This window comes from Triturus cristatus, chromosome 11, assembly GCF_964204655.1.
Source record: "Triturus cristatus chromosome 11, aTriCri1.1, whole genome shotgun sequence".
Lineage (NCBI taxonomy): Eukaryota > Metazoa > Chordata > Amphibia > Caudata > Salamandridae > Triturus > Triturus cristatus.
This window is the reverse complement of record NC_140594.1, coordinates 144,435,313-144,453,078: the sequence shown is the minus strand read 5'-3', so window position 1 is coordinate 144,453,078 and position 17,766 is coordinate 144,435,313. Positions and strand designations below refer to the sequence as shown.

The following is a 17,766-nucleotide window of genomic DNA, read 5'->3' as shown; positions in this document are numbered from 1 at the left end:
TCGACTTGCAGGATGCGTATTTTCACATCCCCATTCTGAAGTCGCACAGGAAGTATCTCCGTTTCACGGTAGGGTCGCAACATTATCAGTTTGCGGTCCTCCCGTTTGGTCTTACTTCGGCACCTCGAGTCTTCACAAAGGTGATGGCAGTGGTGGCAGCCCATCTCAGAAGATCGGGAATTTCGGTTTTCCCTTATTTGGACGACTGGCTGATCAAGGCGGAGTCGTCGGAGAAGGTGCTGTGTCATCTGCAGGATACAACTCGGCTGTTGTACAGATTGGGTTTTTCGATCAATGTGCCCAAATCTCACCTGGTGCCCTCTCAGCGCAACCTGTTCATAGGTGCGGTACTGGACACTACTGTGTGTCGAGCATTCCCTCTTCCTCAAAGGATTCTCGACATACAGGAAATGATTCCTTTGTTTTACAGCGGAGCGGTTGTTCCAGTTCTGAAGGTCCTTCGCCTGCTCGGTCTGTTCGCCTCCTGCATACTGTTGGTCAACCATGCACGCTGGCACATGAGGGCGCTCCAGTGGTGCCTCCGCAAGCAGTGGTATCAGCACAAAGGGGATCTCAGGGAGTCTGTGAGGATCTCCAGAGAAGCTGCGGCGGATCTATTTTGGTGGAGCGTGGAGGGCAATCTGTCCCAAGGAAAGCCCTTCCATATACCTCCATCGGTGACAACAGTGATAACGGATGCATCCACCTTAGGCTGGGGTGCTCATCTGGGGGATCTGGAGATCAAGGGTCTTTGGTCTCCAGAGGAAAGGTTGCTTCACATCAACCTTCTGGAGTTACGGGCGATACGTTTGGCGCTCAAGGCTTTTCTCCCTTCCCTTCACGGTCAGTCTGTTCAAGTCCTGACGGACAACACGACCGCGATGTGGTATATAAACAAACAGGGAGGAGTGGGGTCTCTTTGTCTCTGCAGAGAGGCCCTGCGTCTATGGTCCTGGGCTCAGGACCATCGGATTTGTCTGATGGCAAATCATCTGGCCGGAGTTCTGAACGTGCGTGCGGACAGTCTCAGTCGGCAGTTCTCCGCCGACCAAGAGTGGAGGCTTTATCCAGAGGTAGTTCGTCACGTCTTTCGGAAGTGGGGAACTCCTCGGGTGGACCTGTTCGCCACTCTCGAGAACGCTCACTGCCCGTCATTCTGCAGTCTCCAGTATCCGTTGCAGGGAGCGTTAGGGGACGCGTTCCAGTTGAGTTGGGGCTCACGACTCCTTTACGCGTTTCCTCCCATACCCTTGATTCCTCGGGTTCTGAGGAAGATTCGCCAAGACCGGGCCCAAGTTATATTGATCGCCCCGGATTGGCCAAGAAGGGTGTGGTACACAGATCTTCTCCACCTCTCCTCGTGCCCTCCGCTCCGTCTCCCTCTGAGGGCAGACCTCCTCTCGCAGTCGGAGGGGCAGGTTCTTCACCCCCACCTCCAGAGCTTACACCTTCATGCCTGGAGATTGAACGGGGCAACCTGAATTCTTTCTCTCTCCCTCCTGATGTGGTGGATGTTATTTTATCGGCCAGGCGACACTCCACCAAATCTATATACTCATATAGATGGTCTAAATTTGTTCTCTGGTGTGGAGAGAGGTCAATTGATCCCTTGAAGGCTCGTTTGTCTAACATTTTGCAGTTTGCCCTTTCTCTTGCTCAGCAAGGCTTTGCTGTGGCCACAGTTAAAGGATATTTATCGGCTTTGTCGGCTTTCCTATGCCTGCCGGATCAGCCGTCATTGTTTAAATCACCTATTGTGCTTAGGTTTCTTAAGGGCCTCATGAATAAATTTCCTCCTACTCCTTTTATTGTACCTCAATGGGATTTAAACCTTGTACTGACTTATCTTATGGGTTCTCCCTTCGAGCCCTTACATAAGTGTCCCTTGAGGCTGTTGTCATTTAAAACGGTTTTCCTCGTTGCAATCACCTCGGCAAGGAGGGTAAGTGAGCTTCAAGCTCTTAGTTCAAAACCCCCATTCTTGACTGTGCATGCTGAACGGATGGTACTCCGGACCAGGGCTGCGTTTTTGCCTAAGGTGGTAACTCCCTTCCATCTGGGGCAGTCCATTACTCTTCCTACATTTTATCCTCCCCCTCACCCTTCTAAGGAGGAGGAGAGACTTCACCGCTTGGACCCTAAGAGGGCGGTGAGCTTTTACCTGGACAGGACAAAAGACTACAGGATTGATGACCAGCTCTTTGTGGGCTTTGCTGGCTGCAGAAAGGGTCGTGCGGTGCACAAGCGCACCCTTTCAAGATGGATTGTGCTTTGCATCAAGATCTGCTACTCCCTAGCTGGTAAGGAGCCTCCGGAGGGTTTGAGGGCTCATTCTACTAGAGCAAAGTCTTCTACATCTGCCTTATCTAGGGGTGTTCCTGTGGAGGACATTTGTAGGGCGGCAACTTGGGCCTCCCTTCACACCTTTGCAAAACATTATTGCTTGGACACCGAGGTGAGGAGGGACGGACACTTTGCTCGTTCCGTCCTTCAGGACTTTCTGGTATAGGGGGGATGGACACCCTCCTCCGGGAGTGGGGACTGCTGTGGAATCTATTCACAAGGTGAGGAATCCACTGGCAGATGTATCCATCAGAAGAACAAGTTACTTACCTTCGGTAACGCTTTTTCTGGTGGATACAGTATCTGCCTGTGGATTCCTCACTGACCCACCCGCCTCCCCGTTGTCCATCCTTCTATTCCAGTGACTCTATGACGGTAATTCTATTGATGATTTCAAATGTATTTATGACTGTCAAGGACATTGGGTTATTTCTAGTGCTTTGATGTTTCTTCTCCACACTGTGTGTGTTGTTATGCATATTGTGTACTGTGTATACTGTTTATGTACATATTGCTGTCAGTCCGTCCGTGTGCCTCGAAGGCACGGAAAAAAGGGGTGGAACTGACGTCATCACGCCGAGGAGGTCTTCTTATGGAGCCGGTGACGTCAGCGGAGTCGCGAGCGGAGCCGTGCCTCTGTGACGTCGTCTTCGACCTCATCGGCGTGGACTGCTACAAAAGTTTCCGAATGTTGCTGGCGCAGGGGATATTCACAAGGTGAGGAATCCACAGGCAGATACTGTATCCACCAGAAAAAGCGTTACCGAAGGTAAGTAACTTGTTCTTCTGGTCCTACATTGGGCGTGAAATTGCGAGATTCCATTGACCAACCCCCGGTGATCCTGCATTTCTGTCTCAGCACCCCTCTCCTGAGAATTTAGTCGTACAACAATCTACCAGTTGGATAAACTCAAAATACTTTTCCAATCACTCTGCCTCCGATTATAGCGAGTCCAAAAGACCTTTGGTAGAGGGTATTTTTGTTCATCAGTCTGCCCCTCCGGTCCATTAATGCCACTTGCCTGCTGGGTTGCTGCAACACTGAATCCTTTACACTTTGTGATTCGGTGGCTCATATCCTCCAAGGTGTTCCGTAAGACCCATGCCTGTCCTAACCCAAATATTACAGGATGGTCATGACAAGGCCAAATTCACAATTTGTTGTGGCCTAGATACCATTGATTCCATCTGGTGTGCCATTGGCACCAGTGTTGCCCTTCGTCGCCACGAGTGGCAGCGGTCAACAGATTTTTCAGGTGTCCCTTATGGACATGACCTGTGACGGGACTAACCTTTTTAGGGACAAGGCAGATTCCGCTCTGGAGCTGTTCAAAAAGAGCAGGGCCACATCACGCTCTCTGGGCTTATCTGCAGAGGCACCCCTTACCGGTAGCCACTTCAACCTCAGCAAAATGTCCAGCAATTTCGCAACTGACCCCGTGGTCAGGATAAATAAGCCAGTCAGTCTACTGCAACGCAGCACTCACAGAAAAAAAACTTTACTGTGCCCTCAGTGGAGCACAGCTTCCCATTGGAGGCAGGATCCAACGATTCTTGCTGGGTTGGTAGGCCATAAAATAAGACAGGTGGGTCCTGCAGATTGTCTAGAAAGGATTCACCCTACCCTTCATTGCCACTCCCACGCATCCCTCACCGACCCTGGACCAACTGATAAAGACCATCTGTACATCTTATGGCATAAAATACAAGCCATTTTGGCCAAAGGGTCTATCAAGAGGGTTCCTGCCCCAGAAGTGATGTAGGCGTTATTCTTGCTACTTTCTGGTGCCAAAGAAAGATAGAGGCCTTCATCCTATATTAGACTTGTGCCCCCTCCATACCTTAGTCCAGAATGACTACTTCAAAATGCTCACCCTACCCGGGTCTTGTCATCCCTCAACTCTGGAGCCTGGTTGGTGGCATTTGATCTGCAGGATGCCTATTTCCAAGTTCCCGTCCTCAAAGGCCCTTGGCACTCTCTGCGGTTCATGATGGGTCAGGGACATTTTCAGTTCACTGTGCTCCCCTTTGGTCTCACTAGTGCTCCTCAGGTGTTCACGAAAGTGATGGTGGTGGTATCAGCACACATTCAAAGGTAATCGGGGTCCCAGTCTTCCTCTATCTCAACAACTGTCTGTTGAAGGTGGGCTTGCCTTACACAGTTGACAACCTCCTCCAGACTATAGTGAACCTCCTGTCATCTTTCGGGTTCACTATCAACATGCCAAAGTCACACCTGACTCATTCTCAGACGTTCCCCTTAACCGGAGCCATACTGGACATGGTTCGGGTTTGTACCTATCTGTTGGAAAGGAGAGCCCAGGACATTCAGGTCATGATCTTAATCCTCCGGCATCCTGCTGGTCAAGCATGCTAGGTGGCATATGCGGACTCTTAAGTGGGATCTGAAGTCTCAGTGGGGTCAATATCAAGGGCATCTTTTCAAACACCTCCATTTTTTGGAGGAGACTGCAAAGGACTTGCCGTGGTGGCTACTGGACTGCAGATGGGTCAGCTGCTGATCCCTGTCACTACCCCACCCACAGCTGACAGTGGAGACAGATTCATCGCTTTTGGGTTGGAACGGCCTCCTTGAGGAGGAGAAGATCATATGCTTTGAGTCTCTGGTGGAGTGCTGGCTCTATATTAACCTAGCTGAGGGCTATCTGCTTGGCATTAAATCCTTCCTTCCATCCTTCAAATGAAGATTGCTACAAATGATTATGGACAACACTAGTGACATGTGATATTGCAACGAACAGAGTGGGATGAGGTCACAGACCCTGTGCCAGGAGACTCTGCACCTTTAAAAATGGATGGACCATCAAGACATTTTCATGGTGGTGAACGACCCAGCAGGATCCTTAGATGCTATGGCAGATGAAAGCAGCCATCGGCACATTGTGGATCACAAATGTCAGTTGCACCCGGAGGTGGCGCAAGGTCTTTTCCGTGAATGTGGATCTATTCACCGCTGCTGAAAATGCACAATATCACCAGTTCTATGCGTTGAAGTTTAAAGAGCAATCTCTCACTATGAGACATGTTCCACCTAGGGTGGAACTCAGGACTCCTGCTGATACCTCTCCTGTTACGAATTCTGAAGAAGAACAGGACAGACCGGCCCAAGTCATCCAAGTGCCTCTAGATTGGGCATGGAGAGTATGGTATGCTGAGCTTCTCGGCATCCGTATCTGTCCTTGGGCACGGAGAGTATGGTATGCTGAGCTTCTGAGCATGAGCATCTGCCCTTCGATAAGGTGGCCCCTCAGGGAGTATCTGTTGTCACAGCAATTCTGCAAGGCTCTGCACCTGGCCCTTCGCAATCTTCCCTTTCATACTTGGAGATTGAACAGCGACAGCTGAACACCTTTGACCTTCCTATAGAGGCGACTGATCTTGGCAGCTAGTTGTCCCTTGACAATAACTGTGTGTGCCTGTTGTTGGTACAAATTTGTGGCTTGGTGCAGTACACACCATATCTGAAAGAGACTGTAGTTATAGATTCATTACCTTTAGAATTATCCCCAGGCATCAGACTGGATCCGGAGAATTTTTGCGTAGCAGTACCCCTGCACCTCAGTAGGTGGCGTCGGTCGACTCTGTGTCTGTCGTCGGCACCATAGTCACCAGGATGACATTGCGGCGTCTACTTAGACGCCGCCCCTGCGCTCTGACATCAGTTCTTTCTTTTTCTGTGCCAACCAGCACAGATCCGGAGAGATCGTGCCCCTTAGTCACTTTTTGATTAAACCTTTTTCGACTTTTGTCGATGTCTTTTTGAGTCTTCGACTCCTGGTAGCACAAGGGATGTCCATCGTTGGACGGGCTTCAAGCCTTGTGACCCCTGTCACAAGTTGATGTCTGTCAACGATCCGCACCTTGTGTGCCTTTAGTGCCTGGAGCGCGACCACGACCCTAAGTTGTGCTCTGACTGCTGGTCTATGAATCCGAAGTCTTTGCGGGAGTGGTCTCAAAAGCTCCACACCGCTTGAGGTCCCGGTCAAGAGGAAGGTCGCGGGACCATTCACGGAGCCACCACCACTTGTCATCGAAGTCTTTTCTCTTATCAGGTAAGTTGAAGCACAAGAAGAAGGCGAAGAAGTATTGTTGCTCTTCGCCTTCTCCCCGTCTGTCAACAGTGTCTTCAGTGCCTGCTTCTGGGACGGCTCTGCGATTCCCTCCTTTTCCCAGAGCCAGAGCGTCCCCTGCCCAGCTTCGAGCCTTTTACAAGGCTCGTCATAGCATTTTTGGGCAGCCCGACTCCGCAGGTGCGCCTTTGTGCCCCGCGGACTGGACTGGTGGACCTGGGCTTTCGATGCCGGCGGCTTACGTTCCGACGCCTGAGGGCCCCTGGGGATCCAGGCCTGGTCCCAAATCGGCACCGGTCGTCCTCACAGTACCTTCCCCGGTGCTGATTCCAGTGACAACGCCACCGATGCCGGCCCCAGCGTCACCCCTAATTTAGACCTGGTACCGGACCGATGTCGCCCGACGTTGGTACCGGCGCCAGAGGGTACTTTTGTACCACTGTTCATCCCTGGCGTTCCCTATTGCCCTGTGTGGCAGCCAGAGGAGGGTGAGGAGGACTGGGAGAGGTCTGGAGATTCTTTAGCTGAGGAGTCGGTCTGGCAAGAGGAACTGGGTGATGACAGTGGTTTGGATAACTCCCCAGACCTTGGCATGCTCTCCCCCCTAATGTGGCTATGGAGAAGTGAACTTCCTATGCAGTGGTGTTGCGTAGGGCGGCTGAGGCCTTGGGCCTTGAGCGTCCTAAGGTGGCAGGCCGGACTAACCTCCTGACAAAGGTGCTTCAGCCGGCAGCGGCCTCTTCGGAGCCCCTGCTGCCTTTAAATGAAGCCCTCACAGACATCCTTCTGGGCACTTGGTCCAAGCCCAGCACAGGGGCTCATGTGGGCAGGATGATTGCCTGATGCCACCGCCCGGGCGACCCACTTTTTCTCTCCCGACATCCCACCCCCGATAGCTTGGTGGTCCAAGCCTTGTCCTGTAAAGGCGCATTCCCTACTGCTCCCCCAGATAGGGAATACAAGAATCTGGACCACCTTGGTAAGATGATGTTTTCTTCTGCCAGCTTAGGGCTGCGGTCAGTGAACACTGCTTTGCTCTTGGGCTGTTATATCCATACGGTGTGGGATATGGTTGCTCAAGTGCTGCCACAGTGCCCGGAGGAGGCCCGGGCCGTGCTCACCCACGCAGTTGCTGAGAGTCGAGATGCAGCTAAGTTAACCATCAAGTGTAGGCTGGATACCACCGACTTTCTGGGCAGAACAGTTTCCACATCGGTAGCCCTGTGGCGCTTCGCCCAGTTTAGGATGTCTGGTTTTTCGGGGGATGTCCAATCTACCCTTTTGGACATGTCCTTTGATGGCCGTTGCTGGTTTGGTTACAAAGCGGACTCTGCGCCCGAGCGCTTCAAGGATTCTAGGGCTACAGCCAGATCCTTGGGCCTTGCAGCAACCTCTCACACCACACAGTCTGCCTTTCGACCATTTCATGGCTACGGAACGGGTGCCCCACCACGTTCCACCCAATCGAGCCACAGGGCCACGCAAGCTACCCACTCTATGCGTGGCTGCCGATGTGGGACCCAGCGATGCGGGTCTGGGGGCCAGCGGGCGGGCCAGTCCACCCATACACCACCTGCAGCAGCCTCTAAACATCCCTAGTCCGACCTTTCAGGGCCACTAGAGGCCAGTGGGTGGCAGGATTCACCATCACCTCCCCCACTGGCATAACATCACGTCGGACAGGTGGGTTTTGTAGATATGTAAATCAAACAAGGGGCACTGTTCCAGGATTGGTGTATGCAAGAAGTCAACACGTAGTCCTCAAAAATGGGAGGACAAAAGAGAGAGAGAAACAGGGGAAAGAAAGAAAGAGAGATGCCAAGTCAAGGGGTGGGGAGAGACACAAATTGTCTCTTGTTGCCCTCACACATCCCAAGGGATGTCATGCTTCATCATCGGGCAGTTGCTCCTCGTCGGGCCGGCGGTGCAATGCCCTACGGGTCCCCCGAAGGGTCTCTTTGACGGAGATCTTTTAGAGAGCTGCCGATGGATGCATGCGGGTTTGTGGGTAACAGGTTGGGCGTGAGGGAGAGTGTGTGCGTGCGGTGCGAGTTAAAAATGCCTAAGGGTTGCCAAAAAGTTTTTAATGAAGAGGTACCCTTGGCAGAGTAAAAAAAAAAACGTAGGTTAGAGGTTACCAGCATGGGCGCAATGTGCCCAGGTAACTATGTGAAGGTCGACATGTTTCACGCCTGAAACGGTCTGAACGATCCTTGGCGTTTCTTCAGGACCAAAAGTGTGAGTGGAGCGTGGTGAGTGCACGAACGTGTGTGTTATGAGTGGGGTAACATTAGCCCACTTAGAACTTAATAGGGGGGAAGGGAGGAAGCCTATAAGCTACTAGTCAGTGGCTTTAATCGATCCTAAGTAGATCAGTGCCCCCTAAGATAATGACCTAAATACGGAGATAATGTTTCTCCATGAGCTAATGGCGTGGGATGCCCGCACCTTCTTGGGGGTTTTACTCGGGTGTCGGCGTAGATAGCCTACCCTGTCCGGACGCCCGCTCGTAGGGTTTTGTAGATAGCCATAAGGGGCTACTCCCTCCCCTTTGAGACTACCCCTCCCATCATGCCACCAGCACTCCATTGGATTCCAGAGGATCACTTGGCCCTTCTCTGCCAGGAAGTTACGGCTCTCTTGGCCAAGGGAGCTATTGAACGGGTCCCTGTGCCAGAAGTAGATCGTGGTTGCTATTCACACTACTTTCTGATTCCCAAGAAGGACAAAGGCCTGCGTCCTATCTTAGACCTCAGGGCCCTCAACTGCTTCCTCCGGAAGGAGAAGTTAAAAATGCTCACGTTGGCTCAGGTCCTCTCTGCCCTCGATCCCAGACTGGATGGTAGCGTTGGACTTACAGGATGCCTATTTCCACATTCCCTTCCTGCCAGCCCACAGGCATTACCTACGGTTCACGGTAGGCCACAAGCATTTTCAATTTATTGTGCTCCGCTTTGGCCTTAACAGCGCCCCTCGGGTGTTCATGTAAGTGATGGCGGTGGTCGCAGCTCATCTGCACAGATCAGGGGTTCCAGTCTTCCCCCTATCTCGATAACTGGCTGTTGAAGGCGCGCTCGCCCCAGGCTGTCGTCTCCCACCTCCAAACTACGACGGACCTTCTGCATTCGCTGGGGTTCACTATCAACGTGCCGGAGTCGCACCTGATTCGCTCTCAGAAGCTCCTTTTCATCGGAGCAATTCTGGATATAGTGCAGTTTCGGGCTTATCCTCTTGAGCAGCGAGTCCGGGATATTTGGGCTATGATACCAATGTTTCAGCCTCTATCCCGGATTTTGTTGAGAATGACCCTGAGGCTGCTGGGCCTCATGGCCTACTGCAGCCTGCTGGTGGATCATGCCAGATGGCACATGCGGGCACTGCAGTGGGACCTGAAGTTCCAGTGGACTCAGCATCAGGGAAATCTTTCTGATGTCTTCCAGATCTCGGAGGGGACTTCATGTCAGTAGCAGTGGTGGCTCATGAACCAGGATTGGGTCAACGGCAGATCCCTCTCCCTTCCCCAACCAGAGTTCACAGTGGTGACAGATGCATCACTCCTGGGATGGGTCGGCCACATGGGAGAGGCCGAGATCAGGGGTCTCTGGTCTCCGGCGGAGTCCGGGCTCCACAGCAACCTTCTGGAGCTTTGGGCGATCCGTCTTGCACTGAAGGCATTCCTTCCCTCTGTCAAAGGAAGAGTGGTGCAGGTGTTCACGGACAACACCACCGCTATGTGGTACAGCAACAAACAGGGTGGGGTGGGGTCGTGGACCCTATGTCAAGAGGCTCTTTGCCTCTGGACATGGCTGGAACATCTGGGCATGACCCTGGTGGTTCAACACCTGGCAGGTTCTCTGAACTACAGGGCAGACGAACTCAGCCGCCGGTGCATAATGGATCACGAATGGCGTCAGAGGTGGTGCAAGGTCTCTTTTAGCAGTGGGGAGAGCCTTAGATCTGTTCGCCACCGAAGTGAACACGCAATGTCAGCAGTTCTGCGTGTTGGCGTTTCCAAGGCGGCACTTACTCAGCAACGTTTTTTGTCGCGAGTGGAGTTGCTGCCTCCTGTATGTCTTTCCACCTGTACCACTTCTTCCCAGAGTGCTGAAGAAGATCAAGCGCAACCGGGCCCAAGTCATTCTTCGTGGGGTTTATTGGAACAAAAAAAAGGCAATGCTGTGCAGAAAAGGACAATCTCCCGCTGGATCGTGCTGTTTATTAAGATCTGCTACACAGTGGCCACAAAACAGCCGCTGGAAGGACTGCAAGCTCATTCCACCAGGGTCAAAGCTGCTTCCACTGTGTTGGGATGCAGAGTTCCTGTATGGGACATCTTCCAAGCAGCTGCACGGGTGTCACTTCAAACATTCATGAATCACTACTGTCTGGGTAGCCAGGTTCACCAAGAGGTGCATTTCGCCTGCTTGGTCCTGCAGGACTTTTCTGTTTGAATTCCTTCACAGACCCTCCACTGAATAGCTACTGCTTTGGTATCTATTCAAAAGGTGAAGAACCTGGGGTTAGAATTCTCTATCACAAGAATAAGAAAAACTGACTTTCGTTGACACTCTTTTTAGTAGAGACTCTAACCACAGATGCCTTACCTGACCCTCCCATCCTTCCTGTTCAGTGAATTGGACTCTCTCTATCCATTAATAAGATCCCAAGTCAAGGAATCTACACACTGGTCATAACCAGTTTACTTTTGGGGCTCTGTGTGGACAGCTTCAAATGCAACTGAGGTCAGTGCGTGAGAGTGGCACCTATACTGGCTCTGCGCGTCATTTCCGGAGCGGGATGGCATTAGTGCGGAGCCGTAGGGTGCCAGCTACCAGCACACCGATGTACTGCTGAAAAAGTTTCTGGATCCAGTCTGATGTCTGGGAAATATTCAAAAGGCGAGAAATCTGTAGTTAGAGAGCCTTTTCCAGAAAGAGCGTTACCAAAGCTAAGTAACTTATTTAAGTGCCATCACTTTGTTTTTTTAGAGCTGCAAGTTGTAATGAAGTGTCCTCATCGAGCCAACATCCTAGATAATTGTAACTATTGGAGCACTCGATGATGGTGCCATCCAGCTGCAAGCATCCTCTTTCAAGCACTTTTTGGTCAAATAAGACAATATTGGTGTTCTCTTTATCTGTTATCGCTGCAATAGATGTTCAGGGAATACTGGGCTTTCTGGAGTCCAGTTGGAGTTTGATCGAGTATCACTGCATTGTCTGCGTACTGTTGGATATTTATTTTTTGCCTTGCCGTTTCAAGAAACTGCAATTGAGGTTGCTAGCACTGTGTCTATATTGGATAAATATAGATTCAATAGATGGGGTGCTAACATTCACCCTTGCTTTAGCCTATTGTTGGTGTAAATTTTCTCTGATGAGGCCAACTGAGAAGTAAATTATACCTTGACCCAAGTGTCAATGTAAAGGCCTAGGGGTTTTTCCTTCCCAGAGGATGGGGTACTGTCCAATAGTGCCATGGATGGAACTTCCCTTTGATTGCTAATTATTATTAATGTAGGTGACAACAATATCTTACAGTCAGGGATAGGCCTTTGTTCTAAGTCTACAGTAGTGCCTGTCTTATTGTTGGGTGTAAGCTGCTCCCCAAGAGATTCATGTATTGACATATGAAGGGTGTTTCCAGAAATTATAGGAAGGGGTTCCCATTTGCAGAGGTCCCTCATATTAGGGTTTTCCTTTTTTTTGGGCGGCTTTGATCGGTGGCACATTTCATCTACTGAGACGCCCAGTGTCTGTTGAATTGCTGTTGATTAACTAGCAGAAAAGTACTACGTGTTCTCATCCTTCTCTTTTGATGGGCAGGCTATGTTAGCTAACAGAGTTCCCTTTGGCATATACTTAAGGTGCTCTCCATATTCTCTCGATATTGCACAGTAGGGTGATCTATTTTGTGAGTCGCTTATAAGCAGTTAGTTCATGGCCATGTTCATATTCATTTATGATTTAAATATCTTAAAAATCTTAAGTTGTGTGGTGGTGCAGCAGCGTAAGCATAAGCGGAATGGACAAACTATTATTATGGGCTGCAGTGCCTAGAAACTATTTGCTATTTATAACTATCTGCCACTGTTGCAAACCTTTGCATGTGTTTGTCTTTGTCAGATTAGGTAAACCAGTGCACTCAGGTCCAACTGTGCCTCACCAATGATACTTGTTACTGCTTTATTGCCCCTACTGTTCTACAGGAGGGCTGCAAGGGGCAGCCAGGTCCAGGAGTACGGAGCCAACATTAAATCCCTGGTTCCTCTTTTCTTTTTTTGTTAGACTTCTTGTTGCCTGGCTCTACCACAAGCTGCATTGGGGCTGCCCTTCTCCTAGGGTCCCGCTTACAATGCCTGGTCTCGACACACAAGTGGTGTCAGCCACCTGGCACTCCAGGGCTGCGATGTGGAGCAAAGTCAAATGACCTCCAGGGAAGGGTAAGGGGCAAAATGGAGGACACTGCATCCCTTGCGGTGTGGGGGGCCCCACACCATTCACCTTAAAGGGTCCCTTTTAGGCTGGTCAGTTGAAAACAAATAAAACACTTGAGGTAATAAGGCAGTTAGGGAATGGGCAATGGAGCCCTCACACCTTACCTTGCAGGGGGGCCCTTGAGGTTTTCTTATGCAACTGGGAAGGGTGCAATCAGTCAGAACTCTTCCACAGCAACTGCTCAAGTCAAAGACTCCTCGACCGCTGAACTCTTCATTTTTTAGGTCTCGCTGAGCCAAAGGCTCGAAGAGACATTTTGTATGTGGAATTTTCAAAGTGCTACCCACAGTCTTTTGGCTGGCCTAAACCTTGAGTGCACGATCACATGCACGTGCACAGCCGCTCCCACTCCCCCCTCCCTTCTCTATAGCTTTCTTTCACTTTAGCCGCTTTGACCCTTGCTTTCCCCCCTCCCTTCTCACCCAGCCCTTTGATGCTCTGCTCGATTACTTTCACTTTCGCCGCTTTGATGTTTGATTTTTATTGCCTTTGTTTATGTGACGGAGATCCATTGCATTTGGCAGAACATTTCTGGGGCCGTATTGCATGAAATACACCAGGTGGCGCTAACGTGTTTTACAGAGCACCATACAGCATTTTGTTCTGCGTTAAAAAAAAGACGCTTAGGAGCGGAAAGGAGCTATCCCTTTTACTTGTATTAAAATGTATTTTTAAAGGTGTCTCAAAGGATCCTGAACATAGTTTATACTAGCATGCTCCAATACTGTCCGTATTTCACTCCTGATTGCACTGGCTTTCCAGGTCCTAAGACTCAGACTCATGATTTTACTGTTATTTCAAAACCAATCTAACATTTGTTTTGTTTTAGGTATTACCTTAGTAAAGCATACCTATGTGATCTTACTCTCCTTGGTCAGTGTTTTATTATGGATGACAAGATGTTTTCTCATTAGGACTCGCACCATAAGCCTCTTTCATTCCAAACATCTGGAAACGCATTCGTCTCTGTAACTATATAGTAATGGCTTTCAGTTACAACTGGCGGAAATTATGCTACACACCTATTTATTGCCTTCACCAAACGATTCTCTGCTTTCACTGGTGTGACCATAACTTGCCAAAATATTTTACTGATGCTTTCGGCAGTGTCTCCACTTCTGTCTGATCACTCCTCAAATGACACCTTCCTTAATCCCACCCACAAGCAAGGTAAGCCACTCAATTTTATGCTAATTTCAAACACTTTATCCAAATCTAAACCCATCATCGCTCCATCTGACATCACACATTTCACATGCAAATCAGTTCGCCTCCTTGTAGATCGCTCTCTCATGTACCCATCTTCTGTAGAAAACAGGACCCCACTGCTCTCACTGCTTTCCACGTGATCTTCATAAAGACCTCACTTCAGTCTTGCACTACAGCTCATACAACTGCTTCATTATCCACCTTGTACCAAAGATAGGCCTCAGCCATGAATTACACTTGAAATAAGAGCGCATAACAGTAAATGAGGGCAGCAGTACATAAGTGGCGAAAGCACATATTCACTGCTAACTTCTTGGTTAATAAGCAAGCCCTTCATACACTGCATAATGATCTAGGATGTGTCAAATCTATCTATTTCCAGGACCTCATTACCTCACCATCCATAAGCGCTCTGTGCAAACCTTCAGCTCTTTACTCTCTCCATCATCTTCAATTATCAGTATTCTATTGATCATCCTTACCTGCTCATGACTTCACCCTGCTACATCTGCTCCAAGATTAACACTATAATTAGTCCACAGTGCTCAAGTCCTCACTCGCCTCAACCCTGCACAGTTACATTATTACGATTTAACACAACATCCTCCTAACAAACGTTTCCTTTTATGAAAGTAGCTAATCCACCCTGTGCCCCCCGTAACCATTTTGTCCTCCCTTCATCAAATCTTTGCCTCTTTCATCCAACAGTTTCCCCTGCGTTTCCCTTCGCACTGACTGCCTGTCCTGTAACCGACTACTCAACCCTCTCCTGTGTTCGGGACCCTTCATTCCACTATCCTATCCTCTCCTCTGTTCTTGTCTATGCTCATACTCTTAGATCGTTCTGCCTCTCCTTTGATATTGCTGGTCACCCCACACTTTTCTCAATGAGCGCACGGGGCATTAGCTGGGTACCAGCCCTTATGCTCCTCAATAAGCAGCAGCAATCGTTGCAGTTTCACCAAGGTGAGTTTAGTAAAAGTTTATTTTACTACTTTCGATAACTGGTGCCTTTCGCAAACAGAAAAGGTAATGACAATGTATGGCACATTACAAGATGGCATGTTTTAATACTAGGGCTTCTGATTATATGCATAACGTTTGATCTAGCAGAAATGATTGAACATATGGTGAGACCCTTAAATGAAGGCTTAGGGCTCAAATCACAAAGGGACTAATATGCAATAAAGTTACGTGTCTCTTCACTCATGGCAGAATCTCCGCACTGCACTCACTGCAGTGCGCTGGACAGAGAGGCTGCCCAGAGTGCAGAGACTCCACACTTGTACCTTTACTACACGTAAGTCCCTTTGCAAATCAGACCCTTAACCTCTACTTCTTTGTGATATTAAAATAAAGAGAGGGAAGCATTTATAGTAAAAATGGAAAACTTGTGTCTCTATTTACAATGCAGTTATTGGTTGTTTTTAACGTTCAAGAAAATAACACATTTGTTCTTAAACGACATCCATATCTTAAATCACACATTTTATGATTTTGACATTTGGAATTTCATGTCATACCCTTCACTTGTGCCCATTCCCAACTTCTTATACCCTTGTTATCTAGCAGTGCTTTCAACACCACAGGCCATCAAATTCTGGACGGAACGGCCCTAAACGGTTTCGCCCATACCTCTATAATCACACTCAAATGCTAACAAGCATTGGCATAGCCAATAGGTCTCGCCTTTGGGACCGTTTAAGTGTTTAGTTATCCAGCACAATATCCTTGGTGCAGTAACATTAACTGTTGCATGGCTAAACACTTATAAGGTCCCAAAGGCGAGACCTATTGGCTATGCCAATGCTTGTGCTTTTAGTAAATTGGACAGGTTAAAAGAGCTTGATAAACTACGTTTGGGCTAGAGATTAGAGTGGGAAGAGCTGGCGGTGCAAGCCACCTGTTGTACTTTGAGCACGATCACAGCTATCAGCGTTGCAACGCTTCCGGTTTTGTGTCAGTGGAAGATAAGGCGCTACTTGAGAATATTTGTTTGAAGCTACTTTCTGCTGTGCAGGACTGAACAGGGAAGTCTGATGTTTTGAGGGATTTTGTTTCAGGTCATAGCTGCATAATAAGGTTTTCATCAAGCATTGTTTTCCTGAGATTATGAGGTTTTCTATAATGGGCTGTTGTGATACTTGTGTAATAGCGTTGTTTGCTGAGGACTAGACTATTATCTTATAGCAATTTGATCTGATTTCTATCTACTATTGGGCAGTTCTCAAAATAACTCATTTTAGGGGTCTCAGAATGACCTACCTAATTAATATTTATTAGGCAAGTCGCAATTTGCGAACCCCTGTGATTGGCTGCAATCACAAGGATGGTGGCCTGCATGGACAGCAGACCACCATCCAAAGCCAAGCCAAGCCATTCCAAAGCAGAAAACAATTTTTGAAACCAGCTTGAGTTAAAGGAACCAGTTCTGCTATTAAAAACAAGTTTTCCTTTTTTGAATGCTAAACTGAAGGCATGGAGTGGTCTGCTAAAATTGGGATCGTCACCAAATTGTCACCATGATTCGCATAGGGAAAGGGGTCCACAATGACCCCTTCCACTTTGCGAATCATTTACCACCCCAGCTTGGGAATCGAGAACTGAGCAATGGTTTCTAATGGGATTTATATTTGCATAGTATTGATACATAGGTTACTAAGGTGCAATTTTAAAGGAACGCCCTTAACATGTCCCACCCCAAATTGCTATTAGGTAATGAATTCTAAACTCATTTCCCAAAATGGGGATAAAATATATATATAAAAGATTTTTTGCTGTTGCAAACCATGTATTTTACTGAATTGAAGGGTTTGCAAATCTAGAAACCCTTAGTACATCTAGCCCCTATTTCCCAGAAGTGCTTAATCATCAATCTACCAGATACAAGAGTCTCGGAGTTGAGCCATGAAATTACTCAGAGATAGCACAGCAAGCATAAAACTTACTGTGAGGTGTTCAGAGGTCCCAATCATGATGAGACAAAAGCTTAATAGTGCTGTTCCTCTGTTTACAGCCTTATAGATATGTATATATAAATAAATAACCTTAATACAGTCAGTGATTGCTTACTCAAAGTGAATTTTACAGATCCTCGCATGCTCTGACTAAACATATGTTCTTCTCACGCAAGCAAGCAAGTTTCAGTTTTAAATCATGATCAATTATTTTGTTTTGTTTACTGCAATTAAAAATATAACAATGTTGTACTATTAAGCTACTGGTGGATCTTATGAATTATGTCAATATTTCTGTTATTGTTTTGCAGATAACGTCTTTTAATGATCCTGATTTCCTTAAGCAACTGGAAATGTCCATTAAATATGGCTTCCCTATCCTATTCCAAGATGTTGATGAGTACATCGATCCTGTTATTGACAATGTTCTGGAAAAGATAATCAAAGGGGTTCAAGGGCGTCAGTTTATCATGTTAGGGGACAAGGAAGTTGACTACGATCCCAATTTTAGGTTATATCTTAATACTAAACTGTCAAATCCCAGATATTCTCCATCAGTATTTGGAAAATCCATGGTCATCAATTACACAGGTAAGATGATAATTAATATCACATAAAGACCACATATTTGAAATATCAGTGCTCATTATTTTTAGAATGAAACATTCT

General features: G+C 48.1%; 1 protein-coding gene across 1 annotated transcript in view; it reads left to right on the top strand.

The window, feature by feature from the left end:
- Positions 1 to 17,766, top strand: part of DNAH10 (dynein axonemal heavy chain 10) — a 1,995,301-nt gene that overhangs the window by 1,742,431 nt on the left and 235,104 nt on the right. The window contains exon 63 of the mRNA XM_085636177.1: positions 17,409 to 17,688. Within this exon, the coding sequence (XP_085492303.1) occupies positions 17,409 to 17,688 (280 nt within the window). The remainder of the gene's footprint in view (positions 1 to 17,408; positions 17,689 to 17,766) is intronic.